This window comes from Tetrao urogallus (genome assembly GCF_951394365.1).
Source record: "Tetrao urogallus genome assembly, chromosome: 2".
Classification (NCBI taxonomy): Eukaryota; Metazoa; Chordata; class Aves; order Galliformes; family Phasianidae; genus Tetrao; species Tetrao urogallus.
Genome location: NC_136814.1, coordinates 3,169,925 through 3,189,957, shown reverse-complemented (window position 1 = coordinate 3,189,957; position 20,033 = coordinate 3,169,925). Strand labels below are relative to the sequence as shown.

At 39.7% G+C, this 20,033-nt stretch overlaps 1 protein-coding gene across 1 annotated transcript in view; it reads right to left on the bottom strand.

Annotated features, from left to right (window-relative positions):
* Positions 1–5,741: 5,741 nt before the first annotated feature.
* PSME4 (proteasome activator subunit 4) overlaps positions 5,742–20,033 on the bottom strand; it is a gene marked incomplete at its 3' end in the record, with an annotated part of 61,875 nt that continues 47,583 nt past the window's right edge. The window contains exons 33-46 of the mRNA XM_079532805.1: positions 19,330–19,483; positions 18,747–18,816; positions 17,904–18,029; positions 17,445–17,597; positions 16,591–16,695; positions 15,677–15,768; positions 15,175–15,306; positions 14,426–14,634; positions 14,008–14,093; positions 12,960–13,088; positions 12,560–12,715; positions 8,083–8,245; positions 7,124–7,257; positions 5,742–5,876 (exon numbers count right to left, since the gene is read on the bottom strand). Of these exons, the coding sequence (XP_079388931.1) occupies positions 5,742–5,876; positions 7,124–7,257; positions 8,083–8,245; positions 12,560–12,715; positions 12,960–13,088; positions 14,008–14,093; positions 14,426–14,634; positions 15,175–15,306; positions 15,677–15,768; positions 16,591–16,695; positions 17,445–17,597; positions 17,904–18,029; positions 18,747–18,816; positions 19,330–19,483 (1,844 nt within the window). The remainder of the gene's footprint in view (positions 5,877–7,123; positions 7,258–8,082; positions 8,246–12,559; positions 12,716–12,959; positions 13,089–14,007; positions 14,094–14,425; positions 14,635–15,174; positions 15,307–15,676; positions 15,769–16,590; positions 16,696–17,444; positions 17,598–17,903; positions 18,030–18,746; positions 18,817–19,329; positions 19,484–20,033) is intronic.

Below are 20,033 nucleotides of genomic sequence, written 5' to 3'. Positions count from 1 at the left end.
GGCGCCGCCCGCCCCGCCATGGCGCCCGCCGCCGCCGCCGCGGCCCGGCCCCTTCCCCGCTCGGCGCGGCCGCCTCGGAGGCGCCTCCCGCCCCGCTCCCTCCGGCCGCGCACACGCACGACGGAGCCGCGGCCCCCCGGACCTCCGCCTGCCTGGGCGGCACGGCTGGGGAGATGCTCGTGCTCGCCGCCGCCTCCTCAGCCACGCCGCCGTGTCGCCGTTCTGCCTCTGCGGGCTGCGGCGGTTCCCGCTCCGTGCGGGGCGGTTGGGCCGGCCGGCCTTTAAGGGTTCTCGCAACCGTTCCGTGCCCAGACCCCAAGCGAGCGGCTCGAGGCTGCGCTGCCGCTCCGTGCCGGCTGAGCACCACCAGAGCATGGGCCCGGCTGCGATCGTCAGCGCTTCGGGCAGCACATCTGCCTGCCCTTCGCCATCGCTTTATGCGCAAACTGAGCACGGGCAGGCGAGGCACAGAAGTGCTGTGAAAATGCAGGAGGTGCAGAATTTCTGCCTTATGTGCCGGCACTCGCCTTATGTTGCACATTTCTACATATGCAGACAAATACATGAGTCTGTCGTCTTAGTAGCCCGCCTCAACCCCCAGCAATCCTGCAGAAGCACGGCAGTGTTCTGTGGAAGCCTCAAGGCAGACAAGAGCTTTGTCATGTTACGCTGACATCCAAAAGCTCGTCAGTGGTTTGTTTTTCAACACATTTCCTTCTAAAACTAAAAGCAGTTTCTTTCAGTAAACCCGTGACTCACGGCAGCAGCCAGGCATGGCATGCTAAGCATAACCCCCAGCTGGCAATCAGTCCTGATGTGGAACCACGCTCTGCCGCAGGAGCGCCAGCAGCCATGGGAGCGGTGCACTTTGCTCAGGGCATCCTACGACCTTGGTCTTAAAACGGCTGCATGTAAGATTAGGCAAAGTCCCAAATGCAGAACATCACCTACATTGTTTCCCGTGGCTTCAAGCATCCCAGATTGGCCACCGCTTCTGTTTTCACTCTTGCTTGTATTTTTGTTCCTCAGTTCTTTGGGTGAGCCCTCAATCAGTATGGGGTTTTCCATGGAGCCAGAACGTCCCTCGAGGTTTTTAATTCACAAACACCAGAGAGTGCTGAACTGTGTGATTAAACAAGGCATGCAAGCTTCAATTACTTCAAAGTGATTAATGCTGGGGAAACTGAGATGCTTGTTCTGGGTAAGTGAAACTAATGTGCACATGCTATCCACGTCCTTCCAGAGCAGGCAATGTGCTGCACGCAGCTGGAAGCAAGGCACTGTGTAAGAACTTTCTGTCTTAGTTTCACGTTATGCCTAATGCCTGCATTAGACTTGGCTGCTGCTGTGGTGTCACTTACTTGCAACAAGAACACAGTCGCAAACAGGAGCCCCTTAAAAAGATAAGAAAGGCTGAATAATTCCCACTGTTACATTAGGTGGCTGAATGCTCAGACGTGGATGAACTTCCCTTAGTAACTAGATTAGCAGGTGGAAGCACGCATATAGAAATACATATAGAAATAAAGCTGCAAATGCCTGATGAGATTTTTTTTTTTCTTTGCAAGTCCACGTAGTTTAAAGGAGTTTGCTTGACTTTGACCTCGTGTGCTTCTGAAAGTTTGCAAAATGGCAAAAAACTTAAGAGATGCGCCCAGAAATGCTGCAGGCAGTGGTGGGTGTCCAGCTGAGTGCCTGCAAAGGCTGCAGGAGGCAGCAACCACAAGAGGTCATTGGAACACAGGCTTTCACTCAGCAAGGGGATGAACTCAGGCAGAAAGATCCCAAGGGAACACGAAACACCGTGCAGTCCCTTTTGCTCAGCAAAGCGTCTCACTGGCCTGGCCCTTTCAAATAGGCTGCCAGAGTTTTGGAGCAAGTGAAAAGAGCAGCAAAAGAAACGAGCCTGGCTTTTGGAAAGCAGCAATCACAGTTTCAACAACTTTTGCAACATCTTACACAAGGCACTGGAATATTTACTCTTTTCTTTATCATACTCTTGCTCCTCTCCTTAAACCAATTCACAACTCTAGATTTTGAAAACTATCGTGGCCAGCAAGGCTCTCTGCCTTTGGACAGTCTGCCTCTGTAGAACACAGCTAATTCCTCCAAGCACTGTGCTCTTAATACAGAAATCAGAGATGATTTTGCTAGCAACCTTTGCAGGCAACCATCTGAGCCTTATTCTGTGCTGAGAGATCTCTGGACTCACAACTGCTTTACTGAGAGTTATTCTCCTTCCTAGGAAGAGGGTAGAAACCTTTCTTCACATCAACTCATGAGATTTTCCTCCTAAATATCTTTTAATAACTCAGAGGCATCTGTTGATGCAGCAGACCAAAATTATCACTGCCCTAGTGCCTGAAGTGCCATGTTGGGGTAATCCCACTAAACCTCTTCTCCAGAGCATCTCCACCAGGTTATCTCCACCCTGTGGAGAACGTGGAGGTCTGAGGTCAGGTTTAGGTTCACTTTCCCTTCCTTACTGGGGCCCCATTCGCAAAGCCTCTGCAGAGTGACTGTACAGAAAGTACCTGATGGGGTTGATGGTTGGAACAGATTACCTCAAAGGTCCTCTTCAACCTTAATGGTTCTATTCTGTGACAGGGAATGGACGGGCACAGTGCCAGTGAGAATGTACAACTAACCCTACTGTGAGTTACAGACTAATTTAAGCTAAAATCTTTGCAGGGACAGCATCAGCAAAACATTCTATGAATCAACTTTTTTTCCCCCTTCATCTTACCAGGCTACAGGGATTCTCCTCAGCATGGTAGGTAGAAAAAGAAAATTGAGTCTCAGGATTCCAGGAATGCTGAAGCTTTGAAAGAAAGTGCAAGACTGAGTGGAAAGTATGGATGGGACACTGGGGATGCCTACCAGAACAACTGACAGAACTCATCCCTGTGTCCCAAGGACAGGTCTGCCAGCAGCCTGGTAAAGAAGTGGAAAGGCTAATAGGTGTATAATTCAATATGAAAGGACTGCAAGTCCTAGTTAGTGTGCCATATCAGACACAATGGTCATCCCTTCTCCTATTTTTTAAATCAATACACAGTTTAGCTTGTTAATGACACAGCCCACCAATGAGCTCAGGTGACTCTTGTTGCCACCTGTGCCACCCAAAAGCACAGTTTAAGCTTTATTCCCCTACTTGATCACTTTTTTTTTTTTTTACCATTAAGATGATCAGCAGAAGTTCTATTATTTTTATTTCTTCCACTTCAAACTCATTTCTCCAATTTTAAGCGTCCACCTCAGGTTGGTTGGTTGTGTTTGAAGTCTCACCAGGAACAGGGTGTTTTTATGTAAAAACAAAAGCTATTTTCCCAGTAATTAGCACTAGACCTTTCATCCTAATGCTGCCATAACTCACTGCCAAGTTCCACAATAAACATACGGCTCATACAAAAAGCTCAAAAGCACAGTAAACAACTTGAAGATACGTTCTCAAAAGAAGAGATTTCCACTTTAGAGAGACACACACGCAAAAGCAATTGTTACAAACAATCCATTTATTGGGTCATAAACTACGTCCACCATTGAAATCATAATTTTGGCACTACGCTATACAGTGGTTACATCTGTGTGCTGACACTCGTTAAATACTGCACCAGGAACACTGCTGTGCTTTGAAGTTTGGAATGAGTCACACACTCAGCAGGTAGATCACTCGAAATGCGCCAGTGCTCCTCTAGGGTTGCATGGAAGTTGAAACACACCAGCTTACACGTTGTTTCAAGGTACCTCATGTTCTATGAGCTCATCACATCAGAACATGTGATGTCAGCATTTAGAGATGGCCACAAACGTTCATTAAAATCTGAATGAGACAGTAATAGTGAGATACAAGAAAACTGAAACAAATCCTCTGCCTCTTAGACATGAAGAGATACTCTGTTAAGGAAAATAATTTAGAAAACTAATAATGGCATTTGATTTGATACAAAAGCCAGAACTACTACATTATTAACATCTAAGTATGAATCTTTACAAATTAATCTCACAATGGTATTATGTAAAAGGTTGCAAACTGTACAATGTTTTGTCAATGCAATGCCTCTACAATTTATACAGTCTTTTACAACTATGTAACACATATTAAACATGTTGTTAAATAGCCAATAGATAGTCTCTGAACAAAGCTGCAGGCAAAAAAAGAAAATAAAATACAGAGCTTCCACAATCATTGAACAAGGTGTGCTTGCTCAAACAGCGACAATCTTTATGAGCACACAGTTAAAAACAGTCAGCCATCCAGCGCCTTTTCACACTGCGCATACAACTCATTCTGTAAATTCAACCACTGCTTCACAGTCCACAACTTCATACCATAGTTATGCACAACACCCAGCGCCTTTCAATCCTTAAAAATATGCAGGTAATCACGGATTTTTATTCCACACGTGGACAAGCTATCTACGAAGACCTGGCCAGGCAGTAAGAGCTTTCACTTCCCCATTTTGTCTTGCAGTAATCTACACTGCGCAGACAAGACCAGCTATTTACATGTCAACAAGATAGAAAAAGGCAATCCTGTCCTGAGATGGATTGAATGATACAGAGCCCTTCACCTGGTGGGCACTCAAATCCGAGTAGTGAAAAATAAACTCTGAGAAAGATAGGTTCCTGGTCTTTTATGCTGACTAGATTACAAGATGCATCAACAGAACCGGAGAGCTTCACTGAGAATATTCTGATTTGCAGCACTCTCCGGTTCTGCATCTTTGATGTCAGGAAGCAGCTGGGAGGAAGGGTCAGAAAAAGAGGGCAAGAAATGTGCTGTGTAAGTCACTGTGTGCAATAAAGCAGAAACAAGAGTGATATGTAGCGCAGGCCAATGGCAACGGGCTTGCAATAAACTCACAATCAGCATCTGCCAGCACTGTTACAGGAGACTCGGGGACTCCCACAGCTACTCCTGGGGACGTGAAATTCTCTTGAATAGAACCAGGCCCCTACATTTGCATTTAAAAGTGGTTTCGATTAGGCATCAGGATTTCGAATACAAAGCTTTCAACAACTTTTTTTTTCCAATTTGAGCATCCTTTATTTTGCAGAAAGGCTCCTACATACTCATTTTTCCAGGAGGAATCTGAAATAAAAATAATTCAAAACAATTACTGCTTCGTGCCATCACCGCAGAATAAAATAAAACTGAAATTTCAATTTCTCTCTCAACACACCACAATACAGTAGAGCTCAGAATCCCTACAGCTTAAAAGGAAGTCTAGAAATAGATTCACTCTTCCTGGATCTGTGTCTGTGTGAAGAGACACCCAACAGCAAAGCTCCCTCTGTGGAAGAGGGAACAGTTTGGTAGCAGTTGCTCCCTGTCACAAGACCCAGCTGATAAACTGCTGGGTGACAGGCTCAGGTCCTCAGAGGCATCAGAAGAACAAAGCAGCAAGCACTTTGCTCTAGTGATAAACTGCCAGGCATTTAGAAGGCAAGCAACTGGCAAAAAATGATGAGAGGGAAAGTCCATATTCAAAACAAGCGTGCGTGTCCTACCAGAACACTAGGCTAGTACAGGGACACAAGAAAATGGACAACAGCAGTTACCCCCCAAAATCTGATGCTGAACAGATCACTGGAGGGGCAAAGGACTTACATCTGCCAACTGAATTTTCCCCATGGTTTAAGGTTTACTTCCTACAATATGCTAGGCTGGCAAGCTAGAGTAGATTTCCTAAGATTGATGTTTTTTGACACAGGTTGACAGAAGCAATGTTACCTACCTACGCATAATAGCACGGTGAAACCAAGAGGTCAGTAAGCACTAGTAGCTGGTCGTCTGTGAACTGCTGTTTATGCTCCTGCCAGTTGTCGTGATGGGTCCTCCGGAAATTTGAGAGTGTTTTTTTCACAGTCATCTGCATAACAACCAATCAGCACTCACTGTGTAAATTTATAGATTGCAGCTCTGTGGTAAAACTAGCTTTAAAAATAGCAAGAATTAACTGCTGAATAGAGAAGCGTTGAAGCAGCCACAAAAAACAAGAATGGCTCTGGAGAACTCAATATTTTATTTCTTCCCAGCTCTAGTCATAGCCTTCTGATCAGCATCACAACTCTAACATTCTTACAGAATGGATTCTTGACGTTCAGTTTTGAATTTGAAAAAAAAAAAAATAAGATTTGAAGTGATATGTTCCTTTTTTTTCCCCTTTTTGCTCGAGTTTTTCAAAGCAATGGTTCAGGAAAACACATCATAGTCAATATGGTTAAAGTTAAGGAATTCTACAGCAGTAAGCACATGGTTAACATAGAAAAAGTTAAACATCAAATACACTGAATAAAATCAGTAACTATTTAATTAAAAATCTCATTTCTAGAGCTGCTTATAAAGCGTTGTTCTAACAAAGTTTTATCGTTGCTGTTCTGGTTGGAATAGATTTGGAGGAAGATCTAGGAAATATCCATTCTACCTTTGTACATATTCACAAAAGTGACTTTTTACCTTACAGAGAATTTCCTCACAGATACAGCACTTGCAGCTGTTCATACTTTGTTTGAAAGCAAGAACTGAAAGCATAGAATTGCTCAAGATGGAACGAACCCACAAGGATCAAAGTTCAACTCCTCTTTTCTCACAGGACTACTCAAAAAAATCATGAGAGCATTGTCCAAAATATGCAGAATAAAATAATAGAGGGATTCAATGATTTCATAGAATCACAGAATGTCCTGGGTTGCAAAGGAGCACAGTGCTCATCCAGTTCCAACCCCCTGCTGTGTGCAGGTCACCAACCAGCAGCCCAGGCTGCCCAGAGCCACATCCAGCCTGGCCTTGAATGCCTGCAGGGATGGGGCATCCACAGCCTCCTTGGGCAACCTGTGCCAGTGCCTCACCACCCTCTGTGTGAAAAACTTCCTCCTAATATCCAACCTAAACCTCCCCTGTCTCTGTTTAAGACCATTCCCCCTTGTCCTATCACTGTCCACCCCATTATTTACTATATATAGCCAATTTAATATAATAATGAATAAGAAAGCAAGCAGCAGAAAGCAGCAGAAAGTTTCTAAAAGCTTTTTTTTTTTCCCCTTCTTTTTAAAGGAAAGGAGAACTAAAAATGAGTCCAACATATTTCAGATGTGCTGTATTACTCAGGATTTTTACCTCAATAGGCTGAGGATCGTTGAGATGGGCACTGAGGTCCATTAAGAGCTGTGGCATCCAGGTTGGTACGTCGTAGGGACTTGACAAAATACACGCGCTCAGTCCCAGCACACCAGCATGGCGTTTCACCAAGTCTGCAATCACAGAACGCTCATTCATTTGCCTTTCTATTATCCAAGGCATTGCTCAAGCATCTAAGCTATTTTAGGTTATTGGCATAAAGAATGTAAGTACCTATAGAGCTCACGAGTAACACATAGTGCATCTCCACTGTTCCCATGTTAAAAGAATGTTCTCTCCAGCAACAGAACTACTTGATGGGCTGGAAACCCAGTCCTCCTGAGTTAACAGAATGTGACCAGAGACACTAAACACTTGTCCAGAAAGCAAAGTCCCTAGTAAAGGGCACAATAAGAAAGGGAACTTAACTTGGGTGAGGTATGAAATTATGTTGTAGCAGCTACGGAATTTTCTTTACTGAGGAAACAGCTTCCCCTCATCATCTTAACTACATGAAGTGCACACATGGGCAATGGAGCCATCTCAAGTCTCAATTCTGGGAGAAGTAGTAAGTTAATTTAACCTAGGAATACAGTGCTTTGGGTTTTTTTTTTGTAGCCATGCTATTCTTATTTATAATGTAAATCAAACTCCCAAAGCACCTCAGAAGGATTAGGAGTGCACCATACTACTCATAGAAATGGTAGAACCGGTTATAGAAGGAACAACTGATTGCTTATTATGGGTTACAGATGCTTAGAAATGAGAAATATTTGCACGGACAACCACCTTGTGCTTCTTTAGATCTGTCTTTAATTTCTAAATACTTAACCATAGGATAAATCCAATTCCATCTGGAGCGCTTGCAGAATGAACACTTAAAGGCAGCACGAGTTATTTGCTTATTCTTAACCTGCTCCCAAAATGCACAGTTTGGGTCTGTGAAGCCATTTTCTTACCACCAGAAGGAATTGTATCCACAACTGAACCCAGGTCTCGCTTCCGTTTTTTTGGTAACCTCATCTTGCACAGCTGTTCAAAGTGGGTCTGCATGGGACCATCCATAGTGAGAAAATTGCACTGTAAAAGACCACTGAGTGTGGTAGCAGCCATTTCTCTCACCTGCAACCAGAGACAGTACATACCACAATTACTAAGCAAACATGCACAGCAAGCAGCAAGTATTTGTTACCTCCACACTTTCAAGCACATCCAGGTAGGCCAAGTTACCAGTCTTCGACCAGGGAAAGCCTCAACATTTTTGTCCTGCTGTCTCATAGGTCACATACTACTATCTAGCTACAAAGCTCTTTAGAAAACTAATGAACATAACTCTACTGCAATACAGAACTGCCTCTACATCCATCAGAACGTGAGCTACTACGTGAGCAAATAATGTAATTTAACTTCATTGTCAAGAAATAGCCATCACAGACTAGCTTAGCCTTAGGTAGTCTGAAAACGCTTTGAATGAAAACAAGATGAGCCATCCCAAAGAACAATTTCATTAATATCTTTGTATCAATGTTACTTTTACCAACTGAAAAAAAAACCCAACCCTCAAAAAGGTACATTTTATTCAAAAGCATTCTTCCTCCCACCCCTCAAATGTATGTGCAGGCATGAGAGCTGACAAAAGCAGAATTTTTTCAACAGAAGGCACAAAGTATATTTACAGAATGTCATGGGTGGAACCAAATCAGCTCGAATGATGTGAGAATTCTTTGAGAATTTACAGGCACCGGGTTAATAACCACCAACAACTAAACTTCAGTGGTTCACAGTTGACAATTCAGTTCTTTAATGCTCCAGCACTGCTTACTGGGTACCAGTACTTTTGTTTTTTTGTTTTACTACTGGAATAAAAATGGAATCACTGCTTGGACAAATATTCCTCTAACACTGAAGCCCAAAGGAACAAAACCTACTGCAATTTTAACCTGCTGGCCAATCGATTTAAAATACAGATCTGCTTTTTAACTCCCTCTACACTGCTACTGGATTACAAGTACAGACAACTCAATCGCCTGCTTTCAAGCTATCAGTAATTACCAATTCACTCCACTTACTCAAATCTGATCAAAGCATAACATTCTTCAACTAGAAGACCACTGGATTCCCTCAAACTCACTTTCACTTTAAATGACTGCAGGCTGACAAAATCCTTGTAACATTTAGCAAACACAGAACTCAATCGATTTGCTGAAATACTGATAGCTGTTGCCTGATTTACTGCTAAGTACAAACTGTCACAAGTAACTGCAACCAGAACATTTGTCTATCTGAAGTACAAACATCTACCAATGCTCTGAATCCAGTGCAGTAGATTATAATCAATTACATCCTTGAACACAATGTTCTGAACCTCCACAAAGCAGTAAGTATAGCTACAAGAGCTACAATAATTAAACAGTTAACAATAAGCTCTTGAGACTTCATGCCATTTAAATTTCTACGCCATTTTATTCAACCTTTGTTAACAGCATGCAGAAATATGAACTGAAAGTCTGCCAGTATTGTTTAACAGCACTTTGTGAGTCTCTTAAGAACGAGGCTATTAAATGAAACATGAAGTGCTGATGCAAGACCCAAAAGAGGCAGAAGCTAAGAAGTGAGCAAGCTCCCAAGTGAGCTGTATTCATTTACATCATTATTTGCTGTATTAGAACAATTTTCATTTCTAAACTAATAATCTAAATAAAATGAATGCTTTGTTGCAAGAAGCTCCTAGAAGCAAAGCTTTAAAAATCGGATTAAAAAACTAATCATGCATCACATCATCCAAATAATTTATAGACCACCATACTCGCATGACGGCCCACCGAATGTAAAAGCTGTGGAGGAGTAGCAGAGTAATTTTTTGGTAGCTGCTCTGAACTGACTGACCAAGATCTACAAAATCACAACAGGATCAGAACAAAAGGTAACAGAAGCAAAACAAACATCATCAACAGCACAAGCAAAACTTAAGTGCAGCAAGTGCAGAAGACAACTTACACATGGAAATACTCCAGCTACTGTAATACTGCAGTGTCATAAGAAAGGTGCTTATCAAGCCATGCATGCATTCTGTGTATTCCATACATGGACTTACAAAAATAAGAACAAATTGAACACCTATCCACCACATAGATCCCTAGAGTGAATTCCAAACTGTAGAAAAGATGCTTCCATATGAACTTGGTTATCCCCTGAAACATAGCCTCAAGTTGAATACAGGCACTTTCACTTTTCCTTTACTTCTGACTAAGTAAATAGAACTGCAAATGACTCCTCCTGCTCTGATATGATGATGATGTTATGGCAGTACAAAAATCAGGTATTTAGCAGTGGTTATACTTCTATACACACAGACATGATTTTTCTGGAGTGTATATTCTTTCTCCTTGGCCAGCTAAAAGATCACAGCAGATTTTTTTTTTGTATTTGGGTTGGTTTTTTGTTTGTTTCTTTTTTCAGCCACTGTACTTCAACCAGGTTCATGATTCCTCCTTCGCTTTAAGACAACAGCTTTCCCCCAGTACAGCATCCTTTGATCCAGGAGACCTATGTTTGCAGCTGGAAGCATGGAACCTGCATTCAAACAGTCACACTGCCGCTTGATGTTCCACACGGTCCCTGCCATTCGCAGAAGTCTTTTGCAACCATCTTCACTGACAAAAACCAGGGTAAAGATACCCAACACCAGCTAAAGCAAGGGGTTCTACTGCAACGACACTCATGTTCAAAACCCAGCATCAGAGAATTCTCAACAAACACAGAAATCACTTTGCAAAATACTTCACCTTGTTCATTTCTGAAAATAATTGACAAGATTCCTTTTTTCAGAGAAACATTCAAGCTTCCATGATAGCAAAGTGGTTATGAACATAGGTAAAGTCTTTGATTAGCACCTCTGTTAGCACAGAGGAATAATTTGGTATGTTTAAAACAGCTAAAGTGCATTACAGTGAATAAAAGGTATTTTTCAAAATTATATGAGATTATGAAGTGTTCTGACTTGCAGGCAACAACCTGGCTAGGATTTCTAGGCTTTGCTTTCAGTAGAACTAATAGTGACATGAAAGACATGAGAGATCATCTCAAGATTAATACTGGCATGACTGAGTGAATTATCCAAGTGCTGTTCTTTTTATGACAAACATTAAGTATTAATTCATGTATTTCAAGTTATTTCCAATTCCCTGTTCACAAAAGCAAGCTTCACATCTCAGGTGTAACTGCTGCTTTTAATGTAACTTCAGGAAGAACTACAGCAGGACTTGAGTTTTGGCAGAAGGGTACCATACTTCACTTTTCTTTTCTAGAAAGAAGAAAGCACACAAACAATCCAAAGATGGATTTCCTTGATGTTTGCTAACAATGCAAACAAAACAGAATGACAGTGAAAACGATGCTGCAGGGCAAGTTGAACAGATGGAAGGCTAACAGGAAAGGCTCTTCACTGAGCTTGAACACAACTAAACATTCTTAAACTAATTTCATTTAATACAAGCCTTCACTTCTGTGCATTTGTTGTACAGAATAAAATATTTCTGGTGATTCCTCTCCAGCTTTTGGAAGTCTGACAAACAAGATGATGAATCACACCAAGGCAGCCTTTCCCTCCCACCCCTCAATTTTATCTTTTACCTTCTAACCCTGATAGCACTTCTCAGGGCATGCTACACTCCTGGAACACTCCAGGACCTTCAATAGTACACAGGTACCAAAGCCAAGGCTTTGGATGTTATCTCCCCCTGTCTGTATACAATGAAGTATTACTAGCTCAAGAAACTAAGAGAAAACTCATAGGAGTGACAAGTATAATTCTATGATTCTGTGTGAGGTTGCAAACGATCACCTTCTTGAATAATATAAGATCAGTAACAGCATACGTTAGATTGCTTTGTTACACATGCAACTTTTCCAGAACTCAGGGAAATCCACTAGTTGCAAGTAAAGAAGTAATTCTTTAGTCAGTGGGATGCTAAATTGCCATTAATTAGCTAATACAATTAAATGGGAAACAGATCTACAGAGCAATAAATAGCAGTTTTATAGAATTTTCAAACAGGAAGGTATTTCACCTTGTTGAAAATTAAGTTCCTACCAACACCCATGCTAGTATTTACAGAGGATGAGAGTATCACTGCTTCAGCTGTACTCAAAACTGAAAGTAATATTCAATTCCTTTTAAAAAGTATGAACAACTGAAATTTTCATCATTTTGAACAACCGCTTTTCTGAAATGGAAAATTAAAGTATTAATTAAATTAATTAAAGTAAAAAAAAAACAACAGAGTATGACAGAAATTCTATAAAGCTGTATATATTTTCAAAACAGAAAGAATGCTAAGCTACTAATTTACACCTGGTAGGTTTTGTTCACAAAACTTGACCAAGTGAAGAAACCAGTCATGTGAAGCTAAACAGCTGAGCACTGATGTGACTTACTTCAAGTTGCTCATCCTCCAGGAGTTTTATAACCAGCCATCTAATGTCATTGACTGCTTCCTCATTGTTGAGAAAGATGAAGAGATTGTAGAACACCATGGTCTGGAGGTAGGTTAATATGGTATACCTAGCATGCCAAGAATTGCTTCTTGCTGTCTACAAGGAAAAATAAATAATATTACAAAAGAAGAGAAGTAAATAACAAACAAAAAGCTAAAAATATTAAAAACCTTTTGGGAAAGTTGCAAATAAAGTAGCTTTTCTTTTCCAGATAATCTTTTCTTCCACACTTACTTCCCAAATCACACAATTGTTTAAACAACAATTTATAATAATAAACAAGCGAAACAACAAAAATGCATCAGACAACACAAAGCTTTGAGCTGTTTTGATCACTCACTTGTTTTAGCACCTGAAGTACCAAAGGCACTTGCTGAGGATACAGCAAACCCTGAGACATTAATGATAAACACATCTTTGCATCTCTTTTGAGTTCATCGTAGCTATTGTCATTTTCCACTGGTGCAATCTGTAGAACAAGATCAAAGGGAAGAGAGCGAAAAACTAACGTTGGTAATTAAGCACTGCTAACAGCAAAATCCTGAAAAAAAAAGTAAAAAGGTTTAATCTCATAAGAGAGCAGTAAGCTAGGAAAAAATCTGATCTACATTCTCAACAATAATCTCTTGGAAGTAAAACTGACACCTTTGTTCATCTCAGAAAAAGCTCACCTGGTAGAGCATTTCTATTGCACCACATATTACTGATCTAAACTGTCAGGCTAGTCTGAAGTTCTTGATGATTAAGTGGTTGTTTTTTAAGGCTTTAGTTCCCCACAGCAATTCTTCTGGTGTGAAATCCAATTTATGTATTATTTTAGATGTAGGTCAAGAACTGAAAGCATTATTGTTATTTCAACTTCATTTTTGCATAAATAAGCCTCTTTTTGTGGTAATTTATATCACTGCTGGATAATTGGCTGATGCTTATTTAAAGCAAAACATGCTTTTGAGCATGCAAATATGCATTATTTCATAAACGTGGCACTAAATTACACAACTTCATTAAATAGTACAAGGATTAGAGGTGCTGCCACCTAGAAAGATCTGTTCCATCATGGAACAAAAGAAGAAACTTAGGAGATAAAGATTAGGACAGCAATAACATGCACTCATTCATGAATTTAACATGCTTTTCACCTGCAAGTAATAAATATAGGGGACATTCATCTTTAAGTCATTACTTGGAGAAAGCCAGTTAGACAAGATTTACCAACTGCAAGTGTACATTAGCATAAGAAAACATTTGGGCCTCATCAGTATGCATGTTTTCTGATGCCATTATTGGTTTTCTTCTTAAATAAGAATGCCCTTGAAACTTTGGTTTATATATAGCATCACTTTTTCCATCAAACACAACTAATATACAGCAGCAATTAAAGCAGGTACCTTGAAAAATAAGGGTAAAAGCTGGAGTTGCTCTGTGACAGCTGTAGAGAAGGACCGTCCTGCACTTGCCATCAACCACTTCAGAACTGTTTTTAAAAAGAGAAACAGTCACTGAACAATACTACTACTACTACTAATAGTAATAATAATAATAATAATAATAATAAGACAATAAACGATAAACCAAGTTCTTTGCTAGAGTAGCACAGGGGATTGTTGTATATTACACTGCATTACACTGTGCTGGCAGTTAGGTTGGACTCTCTGAAATTGACTTTTAAACCTCAGACCTGAAATAGTTACCTCCTTGTTACAGTACAGATCTGTGAACTGAAGTTCTGTACTGCAGCTACATGACCTGCAATCCTCAATCATCGTGTCCTAACACACCTCCATTTAACCTCATTAAGTAACTCACTTGTTTTCAAGAGTTTAATGCCCTGAGTTCGCTCGTCCTGCTCTCCAACGCCATTCTCCTCCATAACGTGATTCTGAATTTCTTCATCTGCTTCCATGAGGGGTTTAAGATTTTCAAGTATTCGAGTAGTAAATTCATGGACACGAGGAGACTTAGTTGCAGCAGTATTTGGCAAGGAAACATCTATCATGAATATGTAGGTCAAAACACTAAGAAAGGCAAAGAAACAACATACAGTTAGCATGACTGCGGTTCAAAGAATATAGCTAGAAGTGATCTTACATAAATTTGCTAAACTGAACTAGTACTGAACATCAAAAGCACATTTCCTCCCATCTTATTTAAAAACAAATGTTCTCCAAATAGCCTCTTTGCAGATAACTGAAACAAGCAGGGCTAAACAGTCACTGAACCACAAACCCTTCCCCTAAACAGATCTGCAAGCAGTTGTTAAACCACTTTTAAAGCACTCCCTGTATAATTATGTCTTACTAGCGCAACGTTAACTTGTTCCTAAGAGCTTTAGAAATCTCATACATAAAAATAACAGGCCACATGCGTGAAGTAAAAATGGAGAACTCATCTTCAGTTTCTGAAGCAAGTTTGTTAACGATAACATAATTTTGATCCAGCAGAACTCACACACACAAAGATAACAGTCACCACTTCCATGTAGCTATTAAGAAACTCAGTTACCAAAATATCATGAAAAGAAAAAAATAAATTGAACTGCAGAAGAGAACACTGACCTTCCTATTCTCTCTCGGACGTTTTTGTAAACCTGGGTGAGTTTAGGTTCCAAGTACTTTAACAGTCTGTGCAGCAGCTCTGGTACTCTCCATTCCTGCTGTGCAAGGCCACCTTGTAGCACATAAAGTCGGCTAGAAATCAGAACAAGACATTTACAGTCATACCAAACTGTTTCTCCCTTCTCCAGCCACCCCAAAATCTTGTTTTCAGTGTTGTGTGTCAAAGCACAGAAGTGCCTTTGAGTGGGCTGTGTGCATAGATGGGTTAACATCACAGAATGGAAGAATAGCACTGCTGTTATGCCAGTTCCAAAACTTCACATTCTATTAGCTACATTTAAGGGCATGAAACTTGATGAATAAACTGTCACTGTGTTGAGAAAGCTAACCAAAAAGGACCAGTTTTGCTTCTACCAGCCAGCTGCCACAATACAGTCTCAATGTATTTCATCCATGCTTTTATTTCCTTTATTCAGCCACAAACAGTTACAATTAATTTTACCATGCATCGACAAATGATCCTCCTTCACCACTCAATGGAGATTCCAACAGCAATTCAAATAACCAGTGCAGTTTCCTAGGATCTCTGCTCTCCTGAAAATAAGCAGGTATCAGAAATACGACGCACATTAGAGGTTTGTATGTAAATATTGCTTAAACAAGTTAAGTTCTGACAAAGATTTTATTTGCACAGCTTGAGCTTATTTTTTTAAGGAAGTGCAAGGTTAAATACTTTTGCCACAACAAAATCCAATATGAAGAAGGTACAGTGAAACTACACACAAAAATAAGTTTTTAACTGCTTGGTAAACCAAGTAATATAGAACAGAAGAAACATGAGTTGTTTTTCTTCTCTACATACATGAATAATCACATTTGACACAGGAATTTTACTAATTAACTGTCAGCATTTTGGGTGACAAGCCATGCTGAACTTTGCTGAGTGACTGCAGAGTTTCTGATACTTGTGACCCACCATTCACTCTCCTCCTCAGAGGATCCTTAGCCCACCACAGTGCACAGAAATGCTACTTTGTTAGAAGATAACTGGCGAGTAATTTTTCACACCTGCACACTTCTGAAGCAAGAAGGTGTAATTTGAACAATGCTGCTTAGTGATCAACACAGTAAGAGCACACTTCTACATCACCCATTATACTCATACAGCTCTTCTGAAGAGGTACAAAATGAAGGCTTTGTTTCCTTTCTGAAATGTTACGTTATCTAACCGCAACGAGCAGAAGAAAATTACCTAAGCAGCTCTAAGATTTTCAATGGATGTCACTTTCATATCATATTTACAGCTCTTAGTTGTAGCTGATAAAATATATCCACTGTTTTGAAACTCTTCTTTACGTATGTGTGAAACCTGGTCATCGCGACGCAACGTTCCAAAAGTGAAGATGCACTACTTACACACGAGGTTGCTATGCATGTGCCCCAGTCGTTGTATGTTTCCACTGTAATGTTGGACAAAGCTGTTCGAAGCAACGGACAGAGAAGCTTCCAAAGTTTTTCCACCTGCTCAGCAAGAAGGCAAACCACAAGATTTGCCTAATTAATGGCTGCTTACGCTGTGTGAACCCAACTCCTTCCATCTTCTCAAAACATGGGAAAAGATTATTTCTAGGAGTTGCTATTCTACAACATTTGTAAAAGGGAATAAGCATCAGAGCTAAGATTTCAGGAATATATCCTTTTTTTGCAAGGTGTTTTGAAATACTGCAGGTTATGTGAGCACCATATTCACAGTGACTTAAACACAATCAGTCTGCACATACTATTTAAATATCAGGCTATGCTCACTTTGCTTTTGGTAGGAGGGCGGTTTTAAACACCTAAAGCACTCCCTCCCCACTTTATTTATTTGTTTTCAAATGAAAACACTAATTCTCTCAGAATTACTTCTTAGCATAGAAATACCAGACATCAAAGTCCAGCTAAATAAAAATGTACAGGCCTGAATTGAACATAAGCAGCACTTATTCCAAATGGAAAGCTACAGAAGACGTCAGCTTTGCTAAGACTTTAATAGCTAACTATTTTTTTTGTTTTACACTGTAGCATTTTGTTATCATCTCCCATTAGGAGCCATATAGGCTCCTAACCAAGCTAGGAACTGCAATGGACCAAAACATATAACTTCTTCCAGCCCTTTCTTGGACTTCAATGACACATCAACAGCCTTCAATTTCACAGGTTGAATGCATCTAGTAATTCAAGCTTATCCCTTAACTGTCAAGAGCCACTCAAAAATACTACTACAGCACCTTCTCAAATGTCCAGTGTTTAGAACCTCTTATCAAGCCAGCTATAATTTCAGCAACACATCGCTGGGTGCTTTCATGGGAGTCTGACACGAGGCGTTCCAAATGGGGCTGCAGAACTGGCAAAAAGGCATCATCAAAGTTTCTAAAAAGGCCCTGTAAAAGACAAATTAGCTTTCACTAATTATAGGTCTGAACTACTGTCCTTGTAAGAACATATGATAACGAAGAACTTCAGATTTGAATACGCAGAAAGTGAAATTACAGTGCTTTTATAATTACATACAGCATCCTACAGACTTCCAAATTACTCTTTCCACAAGCAGTTCAAAAGGGTTAATGGAATTAAGCACAGCAACATACATATTTCCCAACAGTAAGACACAACATGTGTGCAACTTTTTCACAGTGGGATAATTATCTGCAAAAAGGAACTCAATTTGGTTATGCAGCTCCACTTACCTTGAAGAGGCAAAATCTGCGAGGATTAAATTTGTCTTTTCCTTTTCTGTCTTCTAAAGACAGAAATTTTATTAACTGTTCAACAAACTTGGGATCAGAAAAATGATCATATATAATTTGTTCTGCCTGAAAAAGAAGAAAAAGAGGATTAGCTTTGCAGTGTTTCATCACCACAGTGATATCACAATCTTTTCAAGAGCCATTTCCATTTTATTTCTACTCCTGGCAGAAAACATGCCTGGATTATCCATTTCTCTCTTTAGTTTTAAGGAGAATATTACGTAATGTTTTTGGTGCCACCTAATTTTTAACCCTATTAATGACTTCAGATCATCTTCCCTTTCACTTGCACAACCAATACAAATACCACTGTCATTAATTACCTCATACCAAATCTGATAAAGTTCTGAAAGTTAACAACGACATTCTCATTAACACACTTATACTATTATCACTGATAGAGAAAATGCAACGTACATAAAGTAATTTCTTATATGCTAACACAGTTGGTATGAAAATGAAGTAGAAAAATGCTTTTAAAAATGCTCTTTGAGGATCTAGGCTCTGAAGAAGTATCACTTATGGCTAGTTAACAACATGATTGTAACCATGACTCAGTATTTGAGTTCAATCTCCATCTTTTCAATCAAGCAACGTAAGTGTTTCCAGATGTTTTATGTAAGCATTTTCCAAATAAAATACTTAGGTTAAAACAAAGAATTCAATCTCCACAACTACATAAATCTGTGGACAATAGTTTAAAAGTGTAGATAGAAAGAAAGAGTGAAAAGGAGAAGCAGAATAAAGAAAATCCACACAAATGAAATTCACTAAAATCTTTACCTCTGTCAATTCATCTCTTCTTCGTCCAAGCTTTGGTTGCTGCTCAACTGGAGCATAAACTGTCATAGTCCTGGACATTAAAAAAAAAAAAAGGTAATGTTTCAAAGTAAAAGTGAAAGTTATCATCATTTTCTGTGTTTGCTATATTAAAAATAGGATTCATTGACTTCAAGAAAGCCAGACTTGCATGAAAATTTACAGCAAAAAGTTAAGCCTATAATGACAATGGTACTGCTACATAGCAAGCAATCCAGGAACTACTACTGATAGACTGCTACGCATATTTTGAAATCACGCTATTTTCAAATGTGCATTTTTAATTTTAAACCAGTGTATAATTTTGATGGAAGAAGTTTAATAGAAATAAATAGTAAGCACTTATAGTACCCACAACACCGAAGAACGCCAAGTAGGAACTGAAAAACGTAAAGGTGGTAAAAAGAAAAACCAAGTAAAGGATAAATAATTTGTTGTTACTGTTGTTCAATCAAAAAAAATATATATATATAGTACACATTCCTTAAGTTCTGTTTTTTCTGCTGGATTTCATGATCAGTTGATGCAACTGGTTAACAGTACTCACTGAGGCCAGGTGTAATACCCCCAGTGTGTCTTCTCCACAAAACAGCACGACTCCCACGCCTCCTTAGTCTTTGGTAAGCTCTGACTGTCATAGTGCAGCCACTGGTTATCCAGTCTGTCACCAGCCTGAATACTCGAAGGCTTAGGGCTTCCACCTAGTTCAAGAATAATTTAGGTGCTATCAAAATTGTTCACCAACAGCTCCAGTAAACATTGCAACTTATTTAACCTAAGTTTGCATCTTTGGTCAGTTTTTTCCCCATCAAATCTGTACCAAGATTTGCTCTGTGAGATTAAAAGCAGTATTCAATAGAAATAGTAGAAATTCCTTTATGAATTTAAATAAACATGCCGTTTGAAATGCTGAGACAAAGAAGGCATACAAGTCATTCTCACAAAGTACAAGGCTTTCTGAAAGGAGGATGACCATAATGTATCTCTGAAGTTTTAACTCACTAAAAATAACTGAATAGTTTAATATATACAAATACAAAGTGACACACATAATATTTACAACACATAAAGTATATTAATACATAATAACATAATATGTACCCAATGCTTCTAAAAAAGACAAAAAATTTACTGTTTAGTATTACCTCTTTTGTTTGAATGGGACATTAACCAGAGAGAAATAAAAAGCTTGAGATTCCATGTTGACTTAAAGCAGAAAAATCTAAAGAACCTGTTAAAATCTCATATTTT